This window comes from Stegastes partitus, unplaced genomic scaffold (genome assembly GCF_000690725.1).
Source record: "Stegastes partitus isolate 25-593 unplaced genomic scaffold, Stegastes_partitus-1.0.2 Scaffold159, whole genome shotgun sequence".
NCBI classification, from domain to species: Eukaryota; Metazoa; Chordata; class Actinopteri; family Pomacentridae; genus Stegastes; species Stegastes partitus.
This window is the reverse complement of record NW_007577890.1, coordinates 506,143-524,798: the sequence shown is the minus strand read 5'-3', so window position 1 is coordinate 524,798 and position 18,656 is coordinate 506,143. Positions and strand designations below refer to the sequence as shown.

At 40.5% G+C, this 18,656-nt stretch overlaps 1 protein-coding gene across 2 annotated transcripts; it reads right to left on the bottom strand.

Annotated features, from left to right (window-relative positions):
- Positions 1–2,145: 2,145 nt before the first annotated feature.
- Positions 2,146–18,178, bottom strand: insig2 (insulin induced gene 2). Of its 2 annotated transcripts, none has more exons than XM_008279448.1 (7): positions 18,080–18,178; positions 12,495–12,703; positions 12,019–12,191; positions 8,348–8,472; positions 4,688–4,854; positions 4,260–4,359; positions 2,146–4,034 (listed from the first exon to the last, which is right to left on the bottom strand). In XM_008279448.1, exons 2-7 carry the CDS (start codon positions 12,614–12,616, stop codon positions 3,993–3,995), a joined length of 729 nt encoding a protein of 242 aa, XP_008277670.1. In that variant the 5' UTR covers positions 12,617–12,703; positions 18,080–18,178; the 3' UTR covers positions 2,146–3,992. The 2 variants fall into 2 exon arrangements, with proteins under 2 accessions (XP_008277670.1, XP_008277671.1); XM_008279449.1 differs by having other exon boundaries at positions 12,495–12,624.
- Between the last annotated feature and the right edge of the window lie 478 nt (positions 18,179–18,656).

Here is an 18,656-nt window from a genome sequence, read left to right as displayed (position 1 = left end):
AAAACCCTGTTACTTTTACTGATCACTGAGCAAGTTGTTGCTGCACTTTTTGACTGCTCATGATATTTAATTTAAGTAAATTTAAACTGGCTCATTTCATGACTATTTAAGGTGAGGGGGGCGCGAAAGATTTTTGTCCTCCGAAGGGGGGCCTGACAGAAAACATTTGAGAACCACTGAGATAAGGGAAGTTGTTTGGGAAATGCACTGTAAAACATTCATCAGGCCTCCTCGTCATTACAATTTGTTGTCAAAGTCTGGGAAAATAACTGCTCAACTTTGGGGTCACTGTGCCATTTTATGGCACTGGGGCAATAATAGGAATTGCAGAGATTTCAACAGTTTCTTGAGCGACAGTTTCGGAATTATTTGTCTGATTATATCTTAATCTGACTGTATTCAAGATTTTTGTTAAACCTAAGACCTTTTAAACAACACATAAAATGTAATTTAATACCTGTTTCTTCATCACATAACACATTTTAGTGCTTTCCAGCTGTATATTGCGATAATTACTAAAGGTGTAATAAATGTGATTGTTACTAAGCAGAAGAAAATAAAAGGCAAATCAAACAATTAACAGTAATGAAATAAAGTAGGGGCTATGATAATGAATTATAAATTAACTCATTAGAACATTAAGTAAATCGGCAACTGTTTTGTTTGGGAGTTTTATTTGTTTTCAATTTTCAAGCCAAAATCTTATTGGTCATTAAAAATATCCACACAAACATATTTGATTTTTAAACTGGTAGATGGACAAAACTAGAAAATAAACAGGAGGCAAGAGAAAACACAAACGACTTTTTGTCAATGAAAATAAAGAAATTATATCATCTTCTAAGGCCCTTACTTGAGGGAACTAAGCTGAATGTTGTATAGGTCCTCCTTGTACCAGCAGTACAGCCTTGACCCATGAGGTCACGGATCAGGGCAGCTGTGGCTCAGGTGGTAGGGCAGTTGTCCTCTGATTGTAGGGTTGGTGGTTTGATCCCCCACCCCTCCACAGTTGAAGTGTCCTTGGGCAAGACACTGAACCCAAAGTTGCTCCCAATGGCAGGCTAGCACCTTGCATGGCAGCTCTGTCACCATTGGTGTATGAATGTGTGTGAATGGGTGAATGAGAAACACATTGTAAAGCGCTTTGAGTGCTGCTAAGGTAGAAAAGCGCTATATAAGTGCAGTCCATTTACCATTACCATCCGGGACCTCTGGGAGTGTCCCGTAGCGTCCAGCACCGTGATGTTCACGGTGGGTCAGATGTCTGGATCAGATTTGCATTCGGGGAGTTTGGTGTTCAGGTCAAATCGTTTGCCTTTTTATGTTATGTTCCTGCAGCCATCCCTGAACAGTTTTTGAGGTGTTGCAATGGTGCAATTGGGGAGACCACTGCCAGCAGGAGCGCTGTTGCAAAGATGGAGGTGCATTTGGTCGACAGCAATGCAAAGGAGCTTGTACAAGTATCATCCACATGAATGGCAGAACCAAAAGTTCCCAAGACCAACGCTGCGTTACAACATGATGACTAATTCTATTCACTTCACCTGTCCCTACTCTCTGATTTTGGTGCAGGTTCATCCTGATTTTGTGGCATATTGTGTTATTGCTGCCATTTTGTCAAAGAGGTTTTCAATGGCACAACATTCAGTCATATGATCACATGACAACAGTAGCTCTTGCTATAAAGAAGAAAATCCAGCACTTCTACTACTGGCAGTACATTTTCTCTTGTTTGGTGGTTCACACTGTCGCCTCACAGCAAGACAGTCCCCAGTTCGTCCCAGTGAGGACACCTGGGATCTTTCTGCGTGGAGTCTCCATGTTCTCCCCGTGCAGCGTGGGTTCTCTTCGTGTTCACAGTCCAGAAACATGTTGAGGTTAATTGGTGATTCTAAATTGTCCATAGGTGTGAATGTGAGTGTGCTTGGTTGTCTGTCTCTAAGTGTAGCCCTGTGATAGACTGGTTACCTGTCCAGGTGAACCTGCCTTCGCCCTATGTCAGCTGGGATAGACTCCAGCCTCCTGTGACCCTAGTAAGGATTAAGGTGTAGGAGATAATGGATGGATATAATTCCTACTGCTGTTTAATTGCTCATTGTACTATCAAGAAGTAAAATATACATATCAGCTCAAAGAAGAAACCAGTTACCAAAAATTCTGTCTTTATTTCACCAAAACCACACATGTTCATATTTAAGAGTTTGCTTTCCTGAGTAGAACTGTTCATCCCTTTTTGACTGTAATACAACTCATAACGCAAACACATGGTTGTCATGTTTTACAAAAATAAGAGTTACAGTTGCTACAGGTCTGTTAAAAAACATTTCACTCCAAAAAAGTATTAAAAAGGTTTCTCCATCATGGTTTCCATATCATCTAACCTACATCAGGAAACATTTAGACAGCTTTGATAGTAGCTAATCACATCGTATTTCATCATGAAGAAACTGTTGCTTAAATTATCTTCTTATATGCTCACTTACAGATACAGAAGTGCTCACTGTGTATATTCTGCAAGTGGGTTTTTTGTATTTGTTAATTCCTAAAAGGTGGTTTATCAATACATCAATCCAACAAACATGCTGCATATATGCAACAAGAATTTAACACTGCTAATCACCATATTTACAGGCATGTATGCATTACAATCAGAACAAACACATCGAAGAGTTAATTATCTAACCTCAGAGTAAAGGAAAATATGCAGTACTGTAGATTAATGTGCATGAAAATAAATCCAGAGACAAGCCTAACGGACTAACTGATGGACAAAAATACCTCCGATTCACAACACTATCAGGGAAAACAGAACACAAACTGCCTATAGTTGTCCAGTTTATATGGTGTAAGCTCTAAGCCAGCGAGCATTACCGATAAATATTAAGCTAATACATTTTGTTATATAGCATCATACATATAATCTTGACACACACACCCAAGAGAATTTATCTGATTCCATGTTAACTTCGAAGGACCTCTCGCCACCATCTACTAGATTATGCTTTAGGTCTTCCAACACAATGTAATGTTTTAGCTCCATGAAGAAAATAGCCTGGAAAATTTTGGCATTCCTGCTGTTTTGGGGAAAGCAAATGCTGCGTTTTGCTTATTCTTAGCAAGAAACTGAAAAGGCTACAAAGACATTAATGGCCAAGTGTTGCTTTCAGAAACAAAAACAGTATTTATTAAGATATGACTGACTAACAAGTGTTCACTTATGGATGAAAACAATTTCTTCTTCCAAACATTACTTTCACTTCTAATTAAAGCCTATAGAGCTTCATTTATCCCTTCATTCTTTGGAATGATAATGTACATGTTGGTGACAAACAGGCCTGGTGTGGCTGAGAGAAACACCTCACACAGGTGAACACTGAACACCCTGAGTCCTCACAGCCAGGGTAGATTTGCATACAGTACCCATCGTCATTCCTTTGTCAAGGAAATGCAGAAGTAGATAGAAGTGAATTACATACAATAAAGGGTCTGGGACATAGATGCATATCTCTGTAGACATACATTAACTAGGCTGTGTGTTCTCCACTGATACGTGAAGGATGTGGAAAAAATCAGGAGATAAGAGCAGACTTAAAAACTGATCCTGCTTCACTATGTTTGGCACAATGGAGCCAAAGGTTTGAAACATCCGTGCTGATTTGAAGACCGATAGCTGCTTCGACACTAATCTCTTTCCAGGTATGCAGAGATAAACTGCACCATAGGAAAAAAAGAGACAAAATATACTCTCATTGTTCTCCTTTGCTCAGGGTGGAATGTAGCCGCCAGCTGCCATGATCTTTGCGAGGCCTGACGGGAGCCAATCAAAAATACTGTCTTGCCCAGGAGTAAGCATGACCCGAATGGCTTGTCCAGGGCCAGCTCACTCTGGTCTACGCTGCTTGCAAAAGTTCTCTGATAACCTGTCTCTGGCCTCACAATGGTGCGAAGACAAAGTCATTTTGAGCAGAGGCCTGATGAAGCCAAAACCTCCCTCAGTCCTGATGGATCTTCTCCTGAAGGAATTTATATTCATACTGAATGCAAACAAGAAGAGCAGAAGAACTGTTAGATACACGGCAGGTGAATCCACCTTCACAGCCTCATTCTCTGGACTACACTGATGCCACTCTGACGCCTACTAAAATTCTTTGGTTTACAGTTCACCTTAAGAAACCCGTATAAATATATCTATATCTATGTATAGTATATCAACACAATTTTGGCAGAACACATGTGGTGAAAATATTCCAATTTCTTACCAAGGCTAGCTGCCGTCCTATGTTTCCCATAGTTATAACCCCTGCGAAGAAGATGCAGGGTAACCACGAGCGAATATACAGGAAATCTGGAGAAGTGTACCTGGGCACAGAGGAAGCACAGAGTCATCTTTAAATCAAACCAAAGCTTAACTTGCAACATTGTCTTGCACTGCAAATTTTGGATTGACTGTTAAATAAAAGATGAACCAAAACATAATACACTTAAAATCTCTTAAACTGAGAAGTTTTAAAAGGACAATTAGAACAAGTACAGCATTATTTGTTAATTGTGTTACTTTGTGCGACACAAAATTGCTTTGTTACCAGAAAATATGTTATACAATTTGCTTCACCTCAGCATTGTTGTCAAATTGCCATCCATTTATTTCTCAACTGCATATACACAGAGTAGGTTTGAGGGAACTTACTGAAAGACTTCATTGTAAACCAGGAGCTGTGTAGCCAGTGTTGCCAGCAAAGCGATGCTGACTCCCAGGCCAAAGCCACTGCGGGAACGGTCAAATGTCCACCACAGACCAATGGAGAGCGCCGCCAGAGTCAGAGACAACTGGACATTGTTAGCAAAGTCCACTTTCTGCCAGAGGTAGTGGTCAAGGCAGTGGCTGGCAGATCCAAGCTTTATTTACATAACTGTGCTGTAGATACACAATTGTGAACAAAGGTTTTACATGCACTTGGAAAGACCATGTGTATCATGGCAGTCTAGAGTTTCATAGATTTATTGTAAGTCTTCTCGAAATATGACAAAATCCGCTGGGTCTATAATACACATACAACACTAGTAATATTTGGTTAAATGTCCCTTGGCCATTTTCACTTCAATTAACTGCTTTTGGTAGCCATCCACAAGCTACTAGCAAGCTTCTGGTAGACCTCTGACCACTCCTCTTGACAGAAATGGTGCAGTTATTGACAAAGACTTATCTCTTCAGCACAGTACACAGGTTCTTGATGGGTTTAAGTCAGGACTTTCGGGACATCCAAGACCCAATCTTCCTGCTGACGATTTTAGGTTTTCCTGAAGAACGTGGAGGTAATTCTCCTTCTTCATTGTTCCATTGACTTTGTGTAAAGCTCCAGTTCCACTGGCAGCAGACCAGCCCTAGAGCATGATGCTGCCACTACCATGCTGGATGGTAGGTTTGGTGTTCTTGGGGCTAAAGGTCTCACTTTCTCTCCTCCAGACATATTTCTGCTCAGTTTTTGTTCCATCTGACCACAGAACCTTCCTCCAGAAGGCCTTTCCTTTGTCCATGTGACCAGCAGCAGACTTCAATGGAGCTTTAAGGTTCTGCTTCTAGAAGAAGAACTTCCTTCTTCATCAGCCTCTCAGCTCATGTTGATGTAAAACCCTGTGGACAATGGCAGCTGTGTTCCAGCTGCTTCTGATTCATCCAGAGCTGCTTTCTGCTGATTCCTGGTTGACTCTTGACCATCCTGACCAATCGTCTCTCAACTGGACCATGAACTTCATACTTACTACTTCAAATCAATGATGTTCTTTTCCAGATCTTTGCCAAGCTCCTCAGACTTTCCCACTTATGGGGGCACTATTGTAGCAAAACTATTTGTCCATGCGAATGGAGAGTTGTCTGTCCATATCTCAATCTGTCTGTCCGAAGTGAGATTTGTCAGTGTGTAAAAGAAGTTGTCAATGCGAACTGGAATTTGTCTGTCTGTAATTAAGTATTCAAATGTGTAAAAAATCTGCTCATCTGTCTTAAAATTTGTACATGTAGTAAGAGTTGTCAGTACGTACAAAGAGTTGTCCATTGGCTGTCTTTTTACACATGAATTTTGTTACACTTCTGCCGTGAGAGAATCTGAAACTTAAGAGTATCTGAAAATCTGTTTTTTGTGTCCTGAGCTCAGGCTCACAGGATTGTCCATTGTGGCTGCTCCCGCTCTGTACCTCAGTAGTTATCAGGCAGCGCTGTGCATCAGAGTCTTTGAGCGTACGTGACATTGTGAGGCAGGACGCAGAAAACAATGGAATCCCGACCGCACACAGTGAGCTCATGTTAGTGTTTTTTTGCAGTTTTTATAGTTAGTGAGGCAATTGTTGAGCCTTCTAAAAATATAATATTACAGGTATAAGTGAACAAGTTACTGCTGAGTTTATGGGTCGCTGTGCAAAAACTTTCATGAAGTAGCACTAGCATTGAAGAGTTTGCTTGTTTACATATACCTGTCGGGATTCTTTCGTTGTGTGGCGTACACTCAAAGACTCTGATGCACAACGCCGCCTGATAACTACTGAGGTAGAGCGCAGCAGAGCAGTAGCAGCCACAACGGACAATCCTGTGAGCCTGAGCTCTGGACACAAAAACCCTGATTTTCTGATGCTCTTAAGTTTCAGATTCTCTCACGGTAGAAGTGTAGCAAAAGTCATGTGGAAAAAGACAGCCAATGGTGAAGCCGCTTGACTCGTAACTGGTGATTTGTCTGTATTTTCACCATTTGTATTTGAATATGTAGATTTTTTAACTTCTAATACCTTTGTACGCATTGACAACTCTTTGTATGTATTGACAACTCTTACTACATGTATAAATTTTAAGACAGATGAGCAGATTTTTTACACATTTGAATACCCAATTACAGACAGACAGCATTGACAACTTCTTTTACACATTGACAAATCTCACTTCGGACGAAGGGATTGAGATACAGACAACTCTCCATACGCATGGACAAATAGTTTTGCTACAATAATGCCCCCATAACCACTGCAGTGTTTGTGTCTGAGTATAATGAGTGGATCAGATGGTTCTATTTAAACTGAATCAGAAGAGTCAGTAGCTGTAGTCAATTCATTCCAGAAAAGTTAAAAGCCATTCCACTAAGAAATTTGATAAACACAGTTCTGGACATCACAATAACTGATAATTCAAGTTGCTGTATGTATATTTTTGACCCAGCAGATTGTGTCATATTTCCAGAAGAATTAAACCCATTAAAGAACCAAAATTGTGTGATTGTTTTTGTGACAAAGACAAATGTGTTTCCCTGAATCATAGAAAATTAGGAGTTGTAAGAGTCATTTAAACCTCCAGACTGCCATGGCATACATGTGTATTTAAACTTTTGTTTACAACAGTTTAAAGGTACATGTACAGCTCTACTTTTTACAGAGGTAGTCATTGAACCAATGAAAGCAATTTAACTGCATTTCTTCGATTAAATACTGGCATAAGACAGTGCACACAAATCACTGGCAACATTGACACTAAGGGAAAACTGTCTCCTACCCAGATGCCACTGATTAAGACAGGATTCATCTCTTTCTAAGAATGGGATGATATTATAATATTACCTCTCCAGGGCAGTGACTTTAATCCAATCCAGAGGGAATGTAAGTCATGTTTTATGCCCTTACCAGTAATATTGAAATAGAGTGAAAATGGCAGTGTTCCACAAACATCCGGCTCCTCCTTTAATCCCATCTGAACCAACAAGTTTACAGTGAATCTGAGTTTTTTTTTTCCTTCTTCTGCATTTCATGTGCTCAGGGTGACACTCTTTTGTATGAAAATGGAGACAGTGTGCATATGTTTTTGTCAATCTGGAAATGGAAACATTTGGGAACCAATACCACACATGAATGAAGTTGGAGCATCCGGGGAGTTACCTGATTAAGTTCATTTACATGCTGTTAAACATCAGCTCTTTGAGCCTCATTTTACTCTGCATTTGTTTACACTTAGTCAAATTGATGTCACTTAAAGTGACTGAACTATCTACCTGCAGTTCCTGTTTGTAACATATGGATGGATGTGAAGACAGCTACCAATGAATTACAGAGATGCTGAAAATGTAAGATGATTTGTAAGTGGATTTACGGATGTTAATTTACAGCTACTTTTTTGTGTTTTGTTCTGTTAGATTGCCCATCCATGTCTATTAAAGACCACATTCTGCAATTTTACTAAGTTTGGCAATTTTGTGTCCTCTGTAATGATAACCCTGTCTAAATGGGGCTTTTAACAGACTGGGTTTTTTCCCCTTTCTAAACACAAGCATTGAAGACAGCAGCAAAACACTCAAACTGAACGCTTTAAGGATACAGCACTGGCATGGTTGATGCCCACAAACACTGCCACGCACCGCATCACGCTGGACCATTCCCGTTTGAACTTATGTGGCTCACCAAGACGGCTGTCGATGCAGGGATACAACAACCCGATCATTGCTGCAAGGGGAAAAAGGCATAGAAAACTATAAGGAAATAGCAGAAAAAGAGGCAGCTATGGTGGTATATCACATAGCGTTCATGCTATTCTGATGGAGGGATCACTGAACAGGCCTGCTGGACACAGGTTGTAGTCCAAGGCCTTGGTGGTCAGGGGCCCCATGGCGCCTGTTTCTCAAAAGGAGAATTAGTGACAACAGAGAGACCACAGAGGCACAAAATAAGCAAACAGATTCAAAATAACTACAAAAACAGGCTGAACTACAGCTACACAATATCGCTATATAGTGTACAAAATAAAATAAAATGTTAAATTTTAGTTAATATCGATAATTTTTAAAGACTTACTTTTAATTTAAAATAAAAAAACTGCAGAAAAAAGGATGACTTTGAATTTGTCCACCTTACTTTAAATTTAATGATTTGAGCTTATTTTCTAAGTTCACAAGTAACAATTTTAATATTGATATAACAAATGAATAAAGGAAAACTAATAATAAAAGCAAATAAAGAATAAAGAAAGTAAGTAAGACAATCAAAGCAAAGTAAAAACCCAGAGGTGTACGGAGGGTGAACAAGACAAAGCTGCTGCACATGGCTCAGGTTGAGTGGCTGGCCTGGAGCTGGTGTAACCCAACGGCAACACCACACCAACCTCCATGCACACCCTTATGTCACGTCCATCAGCCTGAGAGCAGGCCACCAGAAGTGTGTCGCTTAGGTGGATGTGGTGGGGGACACAGGGTTGTTGGTATTTATTGACCACTAAGAGTGTCCTGAAATGGCAGTTGCTGGCCCCATCAGGTGCAGCCTCCACCAGGGGGGCACAGACAAGGGTGAGGAGAGGCCCGGGTGTCCGTGGAATCTCAGAAGGCCTGACGTTACTCCATTAATAAGGAACATGACAGGCTGTTACAAGTCAGAGACGGAACACATTTGGGGTTTGTTTGTAGTACTGGCCTGTACATTTTCGGTATGTGCGACAATGGTGGCTTGCATCTAAGTGAAACTATCAAACCCGCCATCTGGTAATTTTTTTGCTATTAATTAAGCATCTATTTCCAGTATGTATCAATTTTGTTTTATCACCCAGGGCCACATAAAGATACTACATTGAGACACACATAGACCACAGCAGAAGTGATTATAGTGTATATGGCCAATTCACCAAGACATCCAAGTTAGAGTAACTTGCTCCTCTTTAGTAGGGGTGGAGGGCCTTTCGCATGTCAGTGCTCTGACGCCTAGAGAGACGTTTTGACACGAGTACAACTTTTTATTGCCACCATCAAATACTATGATCTAAACTTCATCTGTTCCCACACTGCCTCCACAACCCCCTTTGAGGGTGACTAAGTATGTGTTTCGCTGCTCTACAATATGTTGTAGGGTCATTTCTTTATGTCAGCTCACTTAAAGAAATGACTCTGTGTGTTATCACGGGAAAAGCCGAAGTGTGCTTTTGCCTCTTGACAAAATACTTCAGTTTTTAATGCACTTCAACACATGGTGAAAATTATTTTATTTCTGACCCCAGAAATGAGCCAAAAGGCACATTTCAGACAGTGCTAATTGGGATTTTGAATAACAGGAATAAATTGGACTGATTTCTATTGCATCTTGCATCCAGATAATCTCTGATGTAACAAATGAGGCTTCAAAACAAATGTATTTTTGCATTGTCAACAGAATGCAGAAGCCCTCCCCTGGGACACAACGCACTGTCAGTTTATGTGCTAGCAAGAGGTGAAAGCAGGGTCGTGCAGGAGGAGCAGTGTCTGGAGAGGAAGAGAGCCTCGAGCTGATGTGCTTTGTGCTGAGCAGCTTGGGAGCAGGTGGTGTTGTTCTGCATTTCCATCTACAGCTTCATACCTAGAGGCCAACATTTCAATAATGCTGGTCAGTTAAAGCTGTTGGGCATGTTGTGCATTTATACGTAAGGTTGTGTGTACATTTGTGTGCAATTACACTCCGGCATCGTCTACATATGCTTTCTTAAAAATTCCATGAGTCGTGGTAGGACTACAATTCTACAATTTCATTTTGCAGATGCTTTTTTCCAAAGCAACATACATCTGACAACAGATACAACAAAAGCAAGGATCTAACAACTTTAACTCTCAAGTTCTGTTCAGCTCATCCATCCATCCATTATCTATACACCTTAATCCTCACTGGGGTTGTGGGGGGCTGGAGTCTATCCCGGCTGACTCAGGGTGAAGGCAGGAGACACCCTGGACAGGTAACCAGTCTATCACAGGGCAACACTTAGAGACAGACAACCAAGCACACTCACATTCACACCTACAGACAATTTAGAATCACCAATTAACCTCAACATGTTTCTGGACTGTGGGAGGAAGCTGGAGAAGCCGGAGAGAACCCACGCTGCATGCAAATTCCACGCAGAAAGATCCCAGGTGTCCTCACCGGGACGAACCAGGATCTTCTAGCTGCGAGGCCCCGGTGCTAATCACCAAGCCATTGTGCATCCCCTGTCCAGCTCAGCATATAGTGAAAATATATCATTTAATGACCCAAGGATCTGTGAAATACTGATAAAGTTAATTAGTACAGCTAATATGGTAAAAACTGTTAATTGCTAAATATACCCTAATGTGAGAGTCTTAGAATTCTTTCAGAAGGCCTATTTTCATGTTTCTATAGGCTTAGTTATGTTAAAGAACAACAGACAATCAATATATATTGAAAATATTTCTGTTGTCTTAACACAGAATACCTTAAAACAATGCAACTGAATCTATATAATTAGCTGCAAATAGGCACATCAAGATGAAACAAACTCATTTTAGGTGCATTTCACAACACACAAACATCAAGACATGAATTGGTTGCACCTCTCCATCCCTCTTTTGGTACAGTATGGTAATAATTAACACTGAATGCTGATACATAGTTTTTACACTGATGTAAAGGTTGACAATGACTTGTTATATTACATTTTTTCAAAAATCAGAGAATATATTGTTTAGTCACCAAACCTTTCGTGGAGGTTATCTGAAATAACTCCTATAAACTAAGCACAGGTTAAACTCCACACTTGCTCACATGCAGGCTGCAGTAGATGCTACTAGGTACCTGCAGCACACTCAAGATAGGTGGGTGACCAAAGTTCAGTTTGAAAATAGTAAAATAATGTGTTCTAATATTAGATTTACCGAGGGAGCAACCAAGTGATTTTATCAACATGGATGTTTTTATAAGGACATTTCAAATGTCAATAGTACAGTCGATCCTGTTAATTTAATCAATATTTCTGTAATTTTGCTGCCCTTTGGAATACCCACACAACAGCTGAAAAGATTTGTGCATTGTGCAGTGCTGGTAAGTATTTGTGTTGTGCAAAAGGACTACTTTCCAGAATTCTCTTCCTCCCTCAGCTGAGGATAAAACACCAAGGGGACTTCTCTCCCCGTTTCGAAATTCTTCCTTACCCCTTATCATTCCCATTCCCTGAATTTAAAGATGAAAATTAACCAAACTGGACTTCTTTTATGTCCACTGAGGAATGGGATGTTCACACACCTGAGGCTGTGCCACAGCAGGGCGGCACCCACCAGGCCGAGGAGAAGATACTGCTGATGACATCAGGGGGAAAGAGGGTGACGTGTCTCTGCACCTGAAGTAAGTTAAGCACCAGGGCAAGGAAGACGCCCACAGAGAACAGCATGCCCCCTCGAATCAACAGGTTGGTGGTCCTACAATGCAGAGCAAAAACCAGTCAGGAGACTTTGAAAATTCCTACTGTCTTGCTCCATGAGTTTTTTATTTTTGTGTGAAGTAGCACATAATAGGATTGTATAAAGATTGTGTATTAAGACACTGTACTACTATATCTTATGTACAGCAGACTTCTACATCCTTACACAGCTAAGTGCACGAAAGGCAAAGATAACCAAAATTACATTCTGAGAGTTGTGGGCTTAATACCATATTCCTGCCTTTGGTCATCATGCTGTTCCTCTTACAGTGAACTTAGGTAGAGCAGTCATAGAACTGACCTGTTGGTGATGACCGAGATATAGGGTCCCTGAGAATGACGCTGCACCTCTCCAGACCCCAACCGCTGCTGCTGGCTGCTGGTCACTGCGTTGTCACTCATGGCTGTCAGTGTTAGGGACATTCGTAAGCCTTAGAGTGGAAAATATGAAACCGTGCGTGATGTCTTTATCCACCTGTAAGTTCAGTGACCTTCCCTGACATTCCAAAACTGTAAAACAAGAGCAGGCAGAGAATCAGAATAGACTGAAAAAATACACGATTAAAGACATGATACATTACGAAGCTTTGGACATTTTACAGCTCTGTCCAACAATATTACAACATTCACATTCATTAGTCTCGCTAGCTGAGAATCCGAACACCAGTAGAACACCAGTGCACTTACAGTTGCAATCAGTCATATTCGACCCCCCAAAGATTTTAAGGATTTATCAATTAAAGTTTTTTCAAAGAGCAAAATTCTGCTTTGGATGACTTCTTTATGAGTTGAGTGACACATAAAATCAACACAGAAAATGTGAAAAATTGTGTTTAACAGTAAGATAGCCATGTCACATTTATTGAATCCCTATATAACATTGTTATTTTTAAAGTTTTCTGACAGTTTTTATGGCCTAGAGTGGAGTTGAGACACGATCAAGCCTTTGGGAACTCTATAATGATCCTTCATTTGCTTCAGCTGTGATGCATATACAAACCCCATGCATGAAGGTATTCAAGGTGAGTTGCAATCATGGGAAAGACAAAGGAGCTTCCACAAAAGCTGAGAGGGGAGATTACTTCATCACACCAGAAGGGCCTTGGGTAGAAGAAGATTTCCAAACTATTTAACATTCCAAGAGACACCATTGGGAGCACTATATGGAAGTTTAAAACTTATGGAACAGCTGCAAACCTGCCTGGCCATGGAAGAAAACCCAAAGTTTCTTCAAGGGCCCTTATCAACTCAGTCAGGCTAAACTAAGAACACTTCCCCTGTGTGACTGGCAGGAACTGACAATCTTGATCATGTACACTTAAAACCATATGTTTACATACACTGCATAAAAAGACATAAAACCTTTGTTTTCTCACTGTCTGACATTAAATCAGACAAAACATTTCCTGTGTTAGGTCAGTTAGAATTAACAACATTATTTCTATTTGCTCAATGCCAAAATAATGAGAGAATTTTTTATTACTTTCTTCAAAGTCAGAAGTTTATATACACTAAGATTACGATGCCTTCAATCTATTTGGGAAAGCCCAGATGATGATGTCATGGCTTTGGAAGCTTCTGATAGGTTAATTGACAACATCTAAGTTAATTGGAGGCACACCTGTGGATGTATTTTAAGGCACACCTCAAACACACTGCTTCCTTTTGTGACAACATGGAACATCTAAAGAAATCATCCAAGATATCAGGAAGAGAACTGTGGACCTCCACCAGTCTGGTTCATCCTTGGGTACAATTTCCAGATGCCTGAAGGTTCCACGTTCATCTGTTCAAACAATACACAAGTATAAACACCATGGGAATATCCAGCCATCATAGCGCTCAGGAAGGAGATGGGTTCTGTGTCCCAGAGATGAAGTGTTTTGGTGAGACATGTGCGTATCAACCCCAGAACAAAAGCTGAAAACCTTGTGAAGATGCTGCTGAAGCTGGTCAGAGAGAGTCATTATCCACAGTGAAACCAGTCCTGTACTGACATGGGCTGAAAGGTTGCTCAGAGAAGAAGAAGACATTACTCCAGAAGAAACATAAAAAAGCAGATTACAGTTTGTAAATGCACACAGGGACAAAGAGCTTCATTTGTGGAGACATGTCCTGTGGTCTGATTGAACTAAAGCTGAACTGTTTGGCCATAATGACCATCGTTACATTTGGAGGAAAAAGGGGGAAGCTTGAAGCCTGAGAACACCATCCCAACTGTGAAGCACGGGGGTAGCAGCATCATGTTGTGGTGGTGTTTTGCTGCAGGAGGGACTGGTGCATTTCACAGAATAGATGGCATCATAAGGAAAGAACATTATATTGAAGCAACATCTCAAGACATCAGCCAGGAAGTTAAAGCTTGGGTCACCAATGGGTCTTCAGATGGACAATGACCCTCAGCATACCACCAGATTAGTTACAAAGAGGCTTCAGGACAAAGTCAATGTTTTGGAGTGGCCATCACAAAGCCCTGATATCAGTCCTGGAGAACATTAGTGGGCAGAGCTGAAAAGGTATGTGGAGCAAGGAGACCAACAAACCTGACTCACTTCCACCAGTTCTGTCAGGAGGAATGGGCCAGAATTCATCAAATTGTTGTGAGAAGCTCGTGGAAGGAAACCCAAAATATTTGACCAAAGTCATAAAGTGTAAAGGCAATGCTACCAAATACTAAGGAGATGTGTGTAAACTTCTGACTTTGAAGAAAGTTTCAAAAAAAATTCTCTCATTATTCTGGCATTTAGCAAATAGAAATAATGTTGGTAATCCTAACTGACCTAAACCAGCAACACTTTAGTCTGATTTCACGTCTAATAGTGAGGAAAAATATGTTATGTGTCTTTTTTATACAGTGTTTGAAAACTTCTGGTTTCAACTGTACCTGGCATCATGGATTCCCAGAAATACGAGGCCATTTTAAAGAGGAACATGATGCCTTTGGTTGACAAATTAAACCTTGGTGATCATTGGACTTTCCAGCAAGACAATGATCCCAAGCACACCTCCAAGTCAACCAAAGCTTGGATGAGAAATAGATCCTTGAGTTGCCTTCTCAGTCACCAGATTTAAATACGATTAAAAATCTTTGGCAGGATTTAAAGAAGGCAGTTGCAGTACTGAAGCCATCAAACTTTAGTGAGCTAGAGGCTTTTGCACATTAAGAATGGGAAAATATTCTGATTGAGGGATGTAACAAGCTTTTCAGCACTTATTGAAAATGTTTGCTAGAAGTTCTAAAAGCTAAAGGACGTTCCACAAAGTACTGAAGTTGGTGGTTAAATAATACTTCACATACAAATGCAAAAGAGTTACATTTTTCATTTGAAATTCAAAGTTAAGTCAACTTCTGTTGTCAAAATAACTCAAATACATATCAATTTTTTTGTTGTTTTTGTTAAATGGGTTTTTTTCATTTATTTTCATTATGTTTCATCCACATCACAATAATATCTTTTGAGGTGAGGGGGTTGAATATTTCTGCTTGGAACTGTACAATGTACTCAAATACTATAGCTTATTAGATTACCTATCCAACATTAATTTCAGGAATTTGTGGTTTAAGGCACAAAAATATTAGTGGCACATCGTTTAAGTCCTGGAAGCTGCAAGGTCAGGCCTTCATGGATCAGACTTGTTTTTCCAACACAAGTGGATTGCAATTGGGGAATTGGAAGCCAAGTTAACACCTTGAACTCTTTGTCATGTTCCTTAAACTATTCCGGAACAAGGTTTGCAGTGTGGCAGGGTGCATGATCTTGCTGTGAGGGTCCACTGCCATGAGGGGATACTGTTGGCATGAAGGAGTGTATGTGATTTGCATCTCACAGCCAGCTGCACGATGTAAACTAAAATCTCATGCCGACTCATTGGACGAGGCCACCTTCCTCCATTGCTCCATGGTCCAGTTCTGCCCATTGCAGGCTCTTTCGGTGGTGGACAGGGCCAGCATGGGCACTTCAACCCACCTCCGGCTTTGCAGCCCCATACACAACAAACTTCAATGCGCTATGTGTTCTTACGCCCTTTTATCCCAGCCAGTATTACTGACTGTTCACTGCCTAATATATTCCAACCCTTGCCAGGGGCTATTTTAACAAAATTTAACAAAATCAATGTTGTTCACCTCACCTGTCAGTGGTTTTCAGTCTTCTCAGGGTTTTGTTTGTTTGTTTTAAGTGTGCTTTGTTGCCTATGTATATGTATGTAGGGTCTGCCAACTGCCTGTGGTTTTGCATGGCTATTGATGAGTGACAGGCCATTCTATAAAATGCGAAGACAGAAGGCTGATGCCTGTATTGGTTAGCTTAGTGTTGTCAATTTTGAAAATAATACTTTCAGAGATGGGATACGAAACATCAATCCCTTAAAGTGACCACATTCTAGTCAATCAGACACGTCACGTTTCCATTAATATTCCTAATGGCCTCATGCAGAAACACCCCTACAGCGATGGAGACAGCCACAATACACACATAATATTTGTTATTCACACAAGACAAGACAATACACCAAATGATGTATAGTGCATAATAATGCAACAACAGACTAAACCTAAACTAACAGCAGCTGATCCAATTGTTCAAATGACTAACAGCCCAGTTTATCTCTAATTTCTTAAACAGTGAAACTGAGAGCCCATGGTTCTGATCCAGACAGATCTGTTCTTCATGCTCTGGGATAACTTAGAATTTTACAAATTTAACAAAAGTATCAATGCTATTGATATGGATTTCCCTGCTGTCTGATGTTGCAGGTAATAACTAACTCACAGGGAATAGTTCTAAATAGCTGAAAGGAACAAACTTCAGCTTGTGCTGTGTGTTGACAACTCAGTTCAGACGTGTGTGCATGTCTAAAATGGGCTACACTGCACCTCAAGGTCTTCTCCATGTCCACCCACTTCATGTTTTCTGACTATGCTACTGGCTCCTGCCCAAAAAACGTGATTCTGGTTCTGAAGCCTGTTACCAGGGCCCTTCCCATTCACACACACACACACCACCAATGGGCCAGCTCCAGAGTTTAGCTCGAAATGACATTAGCTCCTCCTGTAATACAGGTGATTGTGCAGTGTCATCAGAGAAACACAGATTCATACAAAACTTCGTATGCTGGCCTTGTGCTGTGCATTGCATACACTTTCTCACTCAAAATAATAATACGTTTTACATGACTTTTACTCTTACTTTTAGTATTGTGGTACTTTCTGATATGTAAGTGCACAAGTTTTCCATCAACAACAGTTGGCAAGTTATCTGTTTCAATGAATGACGAGAAAACGTTAGATAATTAATTGAATTGAGTTAGTTTGTGCACTAAGTGGTAAATGCTCCACAGTTATAATGGAATTTTTAACTTTAGGTTCACAATGTGCTCCTCGTCCTCCCAGTCCACTCACCGACGGCGGCTAACTAGCCTTTAGTCCAGTCTGCGCCAATCGGGCAGGGGCAACACATGACACATACTGCCTCATTACACTCATTATGGTTGTTTGAGCTATACAGTCACCACATTTAATATTGTAACTTTTCAATTTAAATTTTAAAATATTAAACGAGCATGCTCATAGGTTGTCACAGCATCAAGCCCCAGTCTGTGCTAGCATGATGAACTTAGCCTGTTCGCTCATCAGTAAGCAGCGTCCACAACACGGTTTGTTTTGTTGTTGTTTTGTTCACTACTTGCAGATAAAAAATAAAAGAAGTAATTAGACACCTCGATTAAATCATAAGACAAATTCGTAAGTGGTTGTGACGGTATGCTACGTTAGCTTAACTTTAGTTAGCCTTACTATGTGTAACAGCTAAATAGCTATTTAAAATGTATTTGCCATTAGCCGCTGTCCGGTGTAGCACACTGGCTGGAGTCAAAGTCAACTCTTACCTAATGCTGACAGAGACCGTCAAGGAATACAATTCTCCATCTGAAACAGCTCACTGTGATACCAGGCTGCAGTAAACCAAAACACCAATTTGTCCTCTCTCCCTCCAGCGACTACTTCCGGTTGAATGGAGACCCAATCAGCGTCCAAAGCCATGACGTAACCACGCTATACAAAGCTGACGTGTCACGTGATTGGAGTTTATACTTTAGGGATTATCAAAAAAAAAGATTTCTGCACTAGTGCTGCGCGGATGGCTGAAGTAAGTAAAGTTGAAGTATTTACATTTCAGTTTAAAAAGTCACGTGCTGATTTCACCTGAAAAATAGTTGAGAGATCATTTAAATAAAGTATTTTGGAGAGCTCGGTTTATTTTAATCATTTTCAGTTTTCCCCCACGGAAAATAAGCAGCTGTATGTTGCCCAGATTCCTCACTTACTCGCACAGATGCCTACAAAACATTTTTGATGTGCTCTTGTGGTCTAATAGGCTTATAGACATGCATAGGCGAGAAAGTCACAGTGCAGACTTGATCACTCTTAATCCACTCCCTTTTGTATTCAGCACACTGAGGCCTG

Coding starts and splice junctions, on each gene's coding strand:
- insig2 (XM_008279448.1), bottom strand. CDS start 12,616: ATGTCCCTAACACTGACAGCCATGAGTGACAACGCAGTGACCAGCAGC. Junction 12,192..12,494: donor ATCTCGGTCATCACCAACAG/GTCAGTTCTATG, acceptor TCTGCATTGTAG/GACCACCAACCTGTTGATTC. Junction 4,855..8,347: donor GCATCAACCATGCCAGTGCT/GTATCCTTAAAG, acceptor TACCTCTGGCAG/AAAGTGGACTTTGCTAACAA.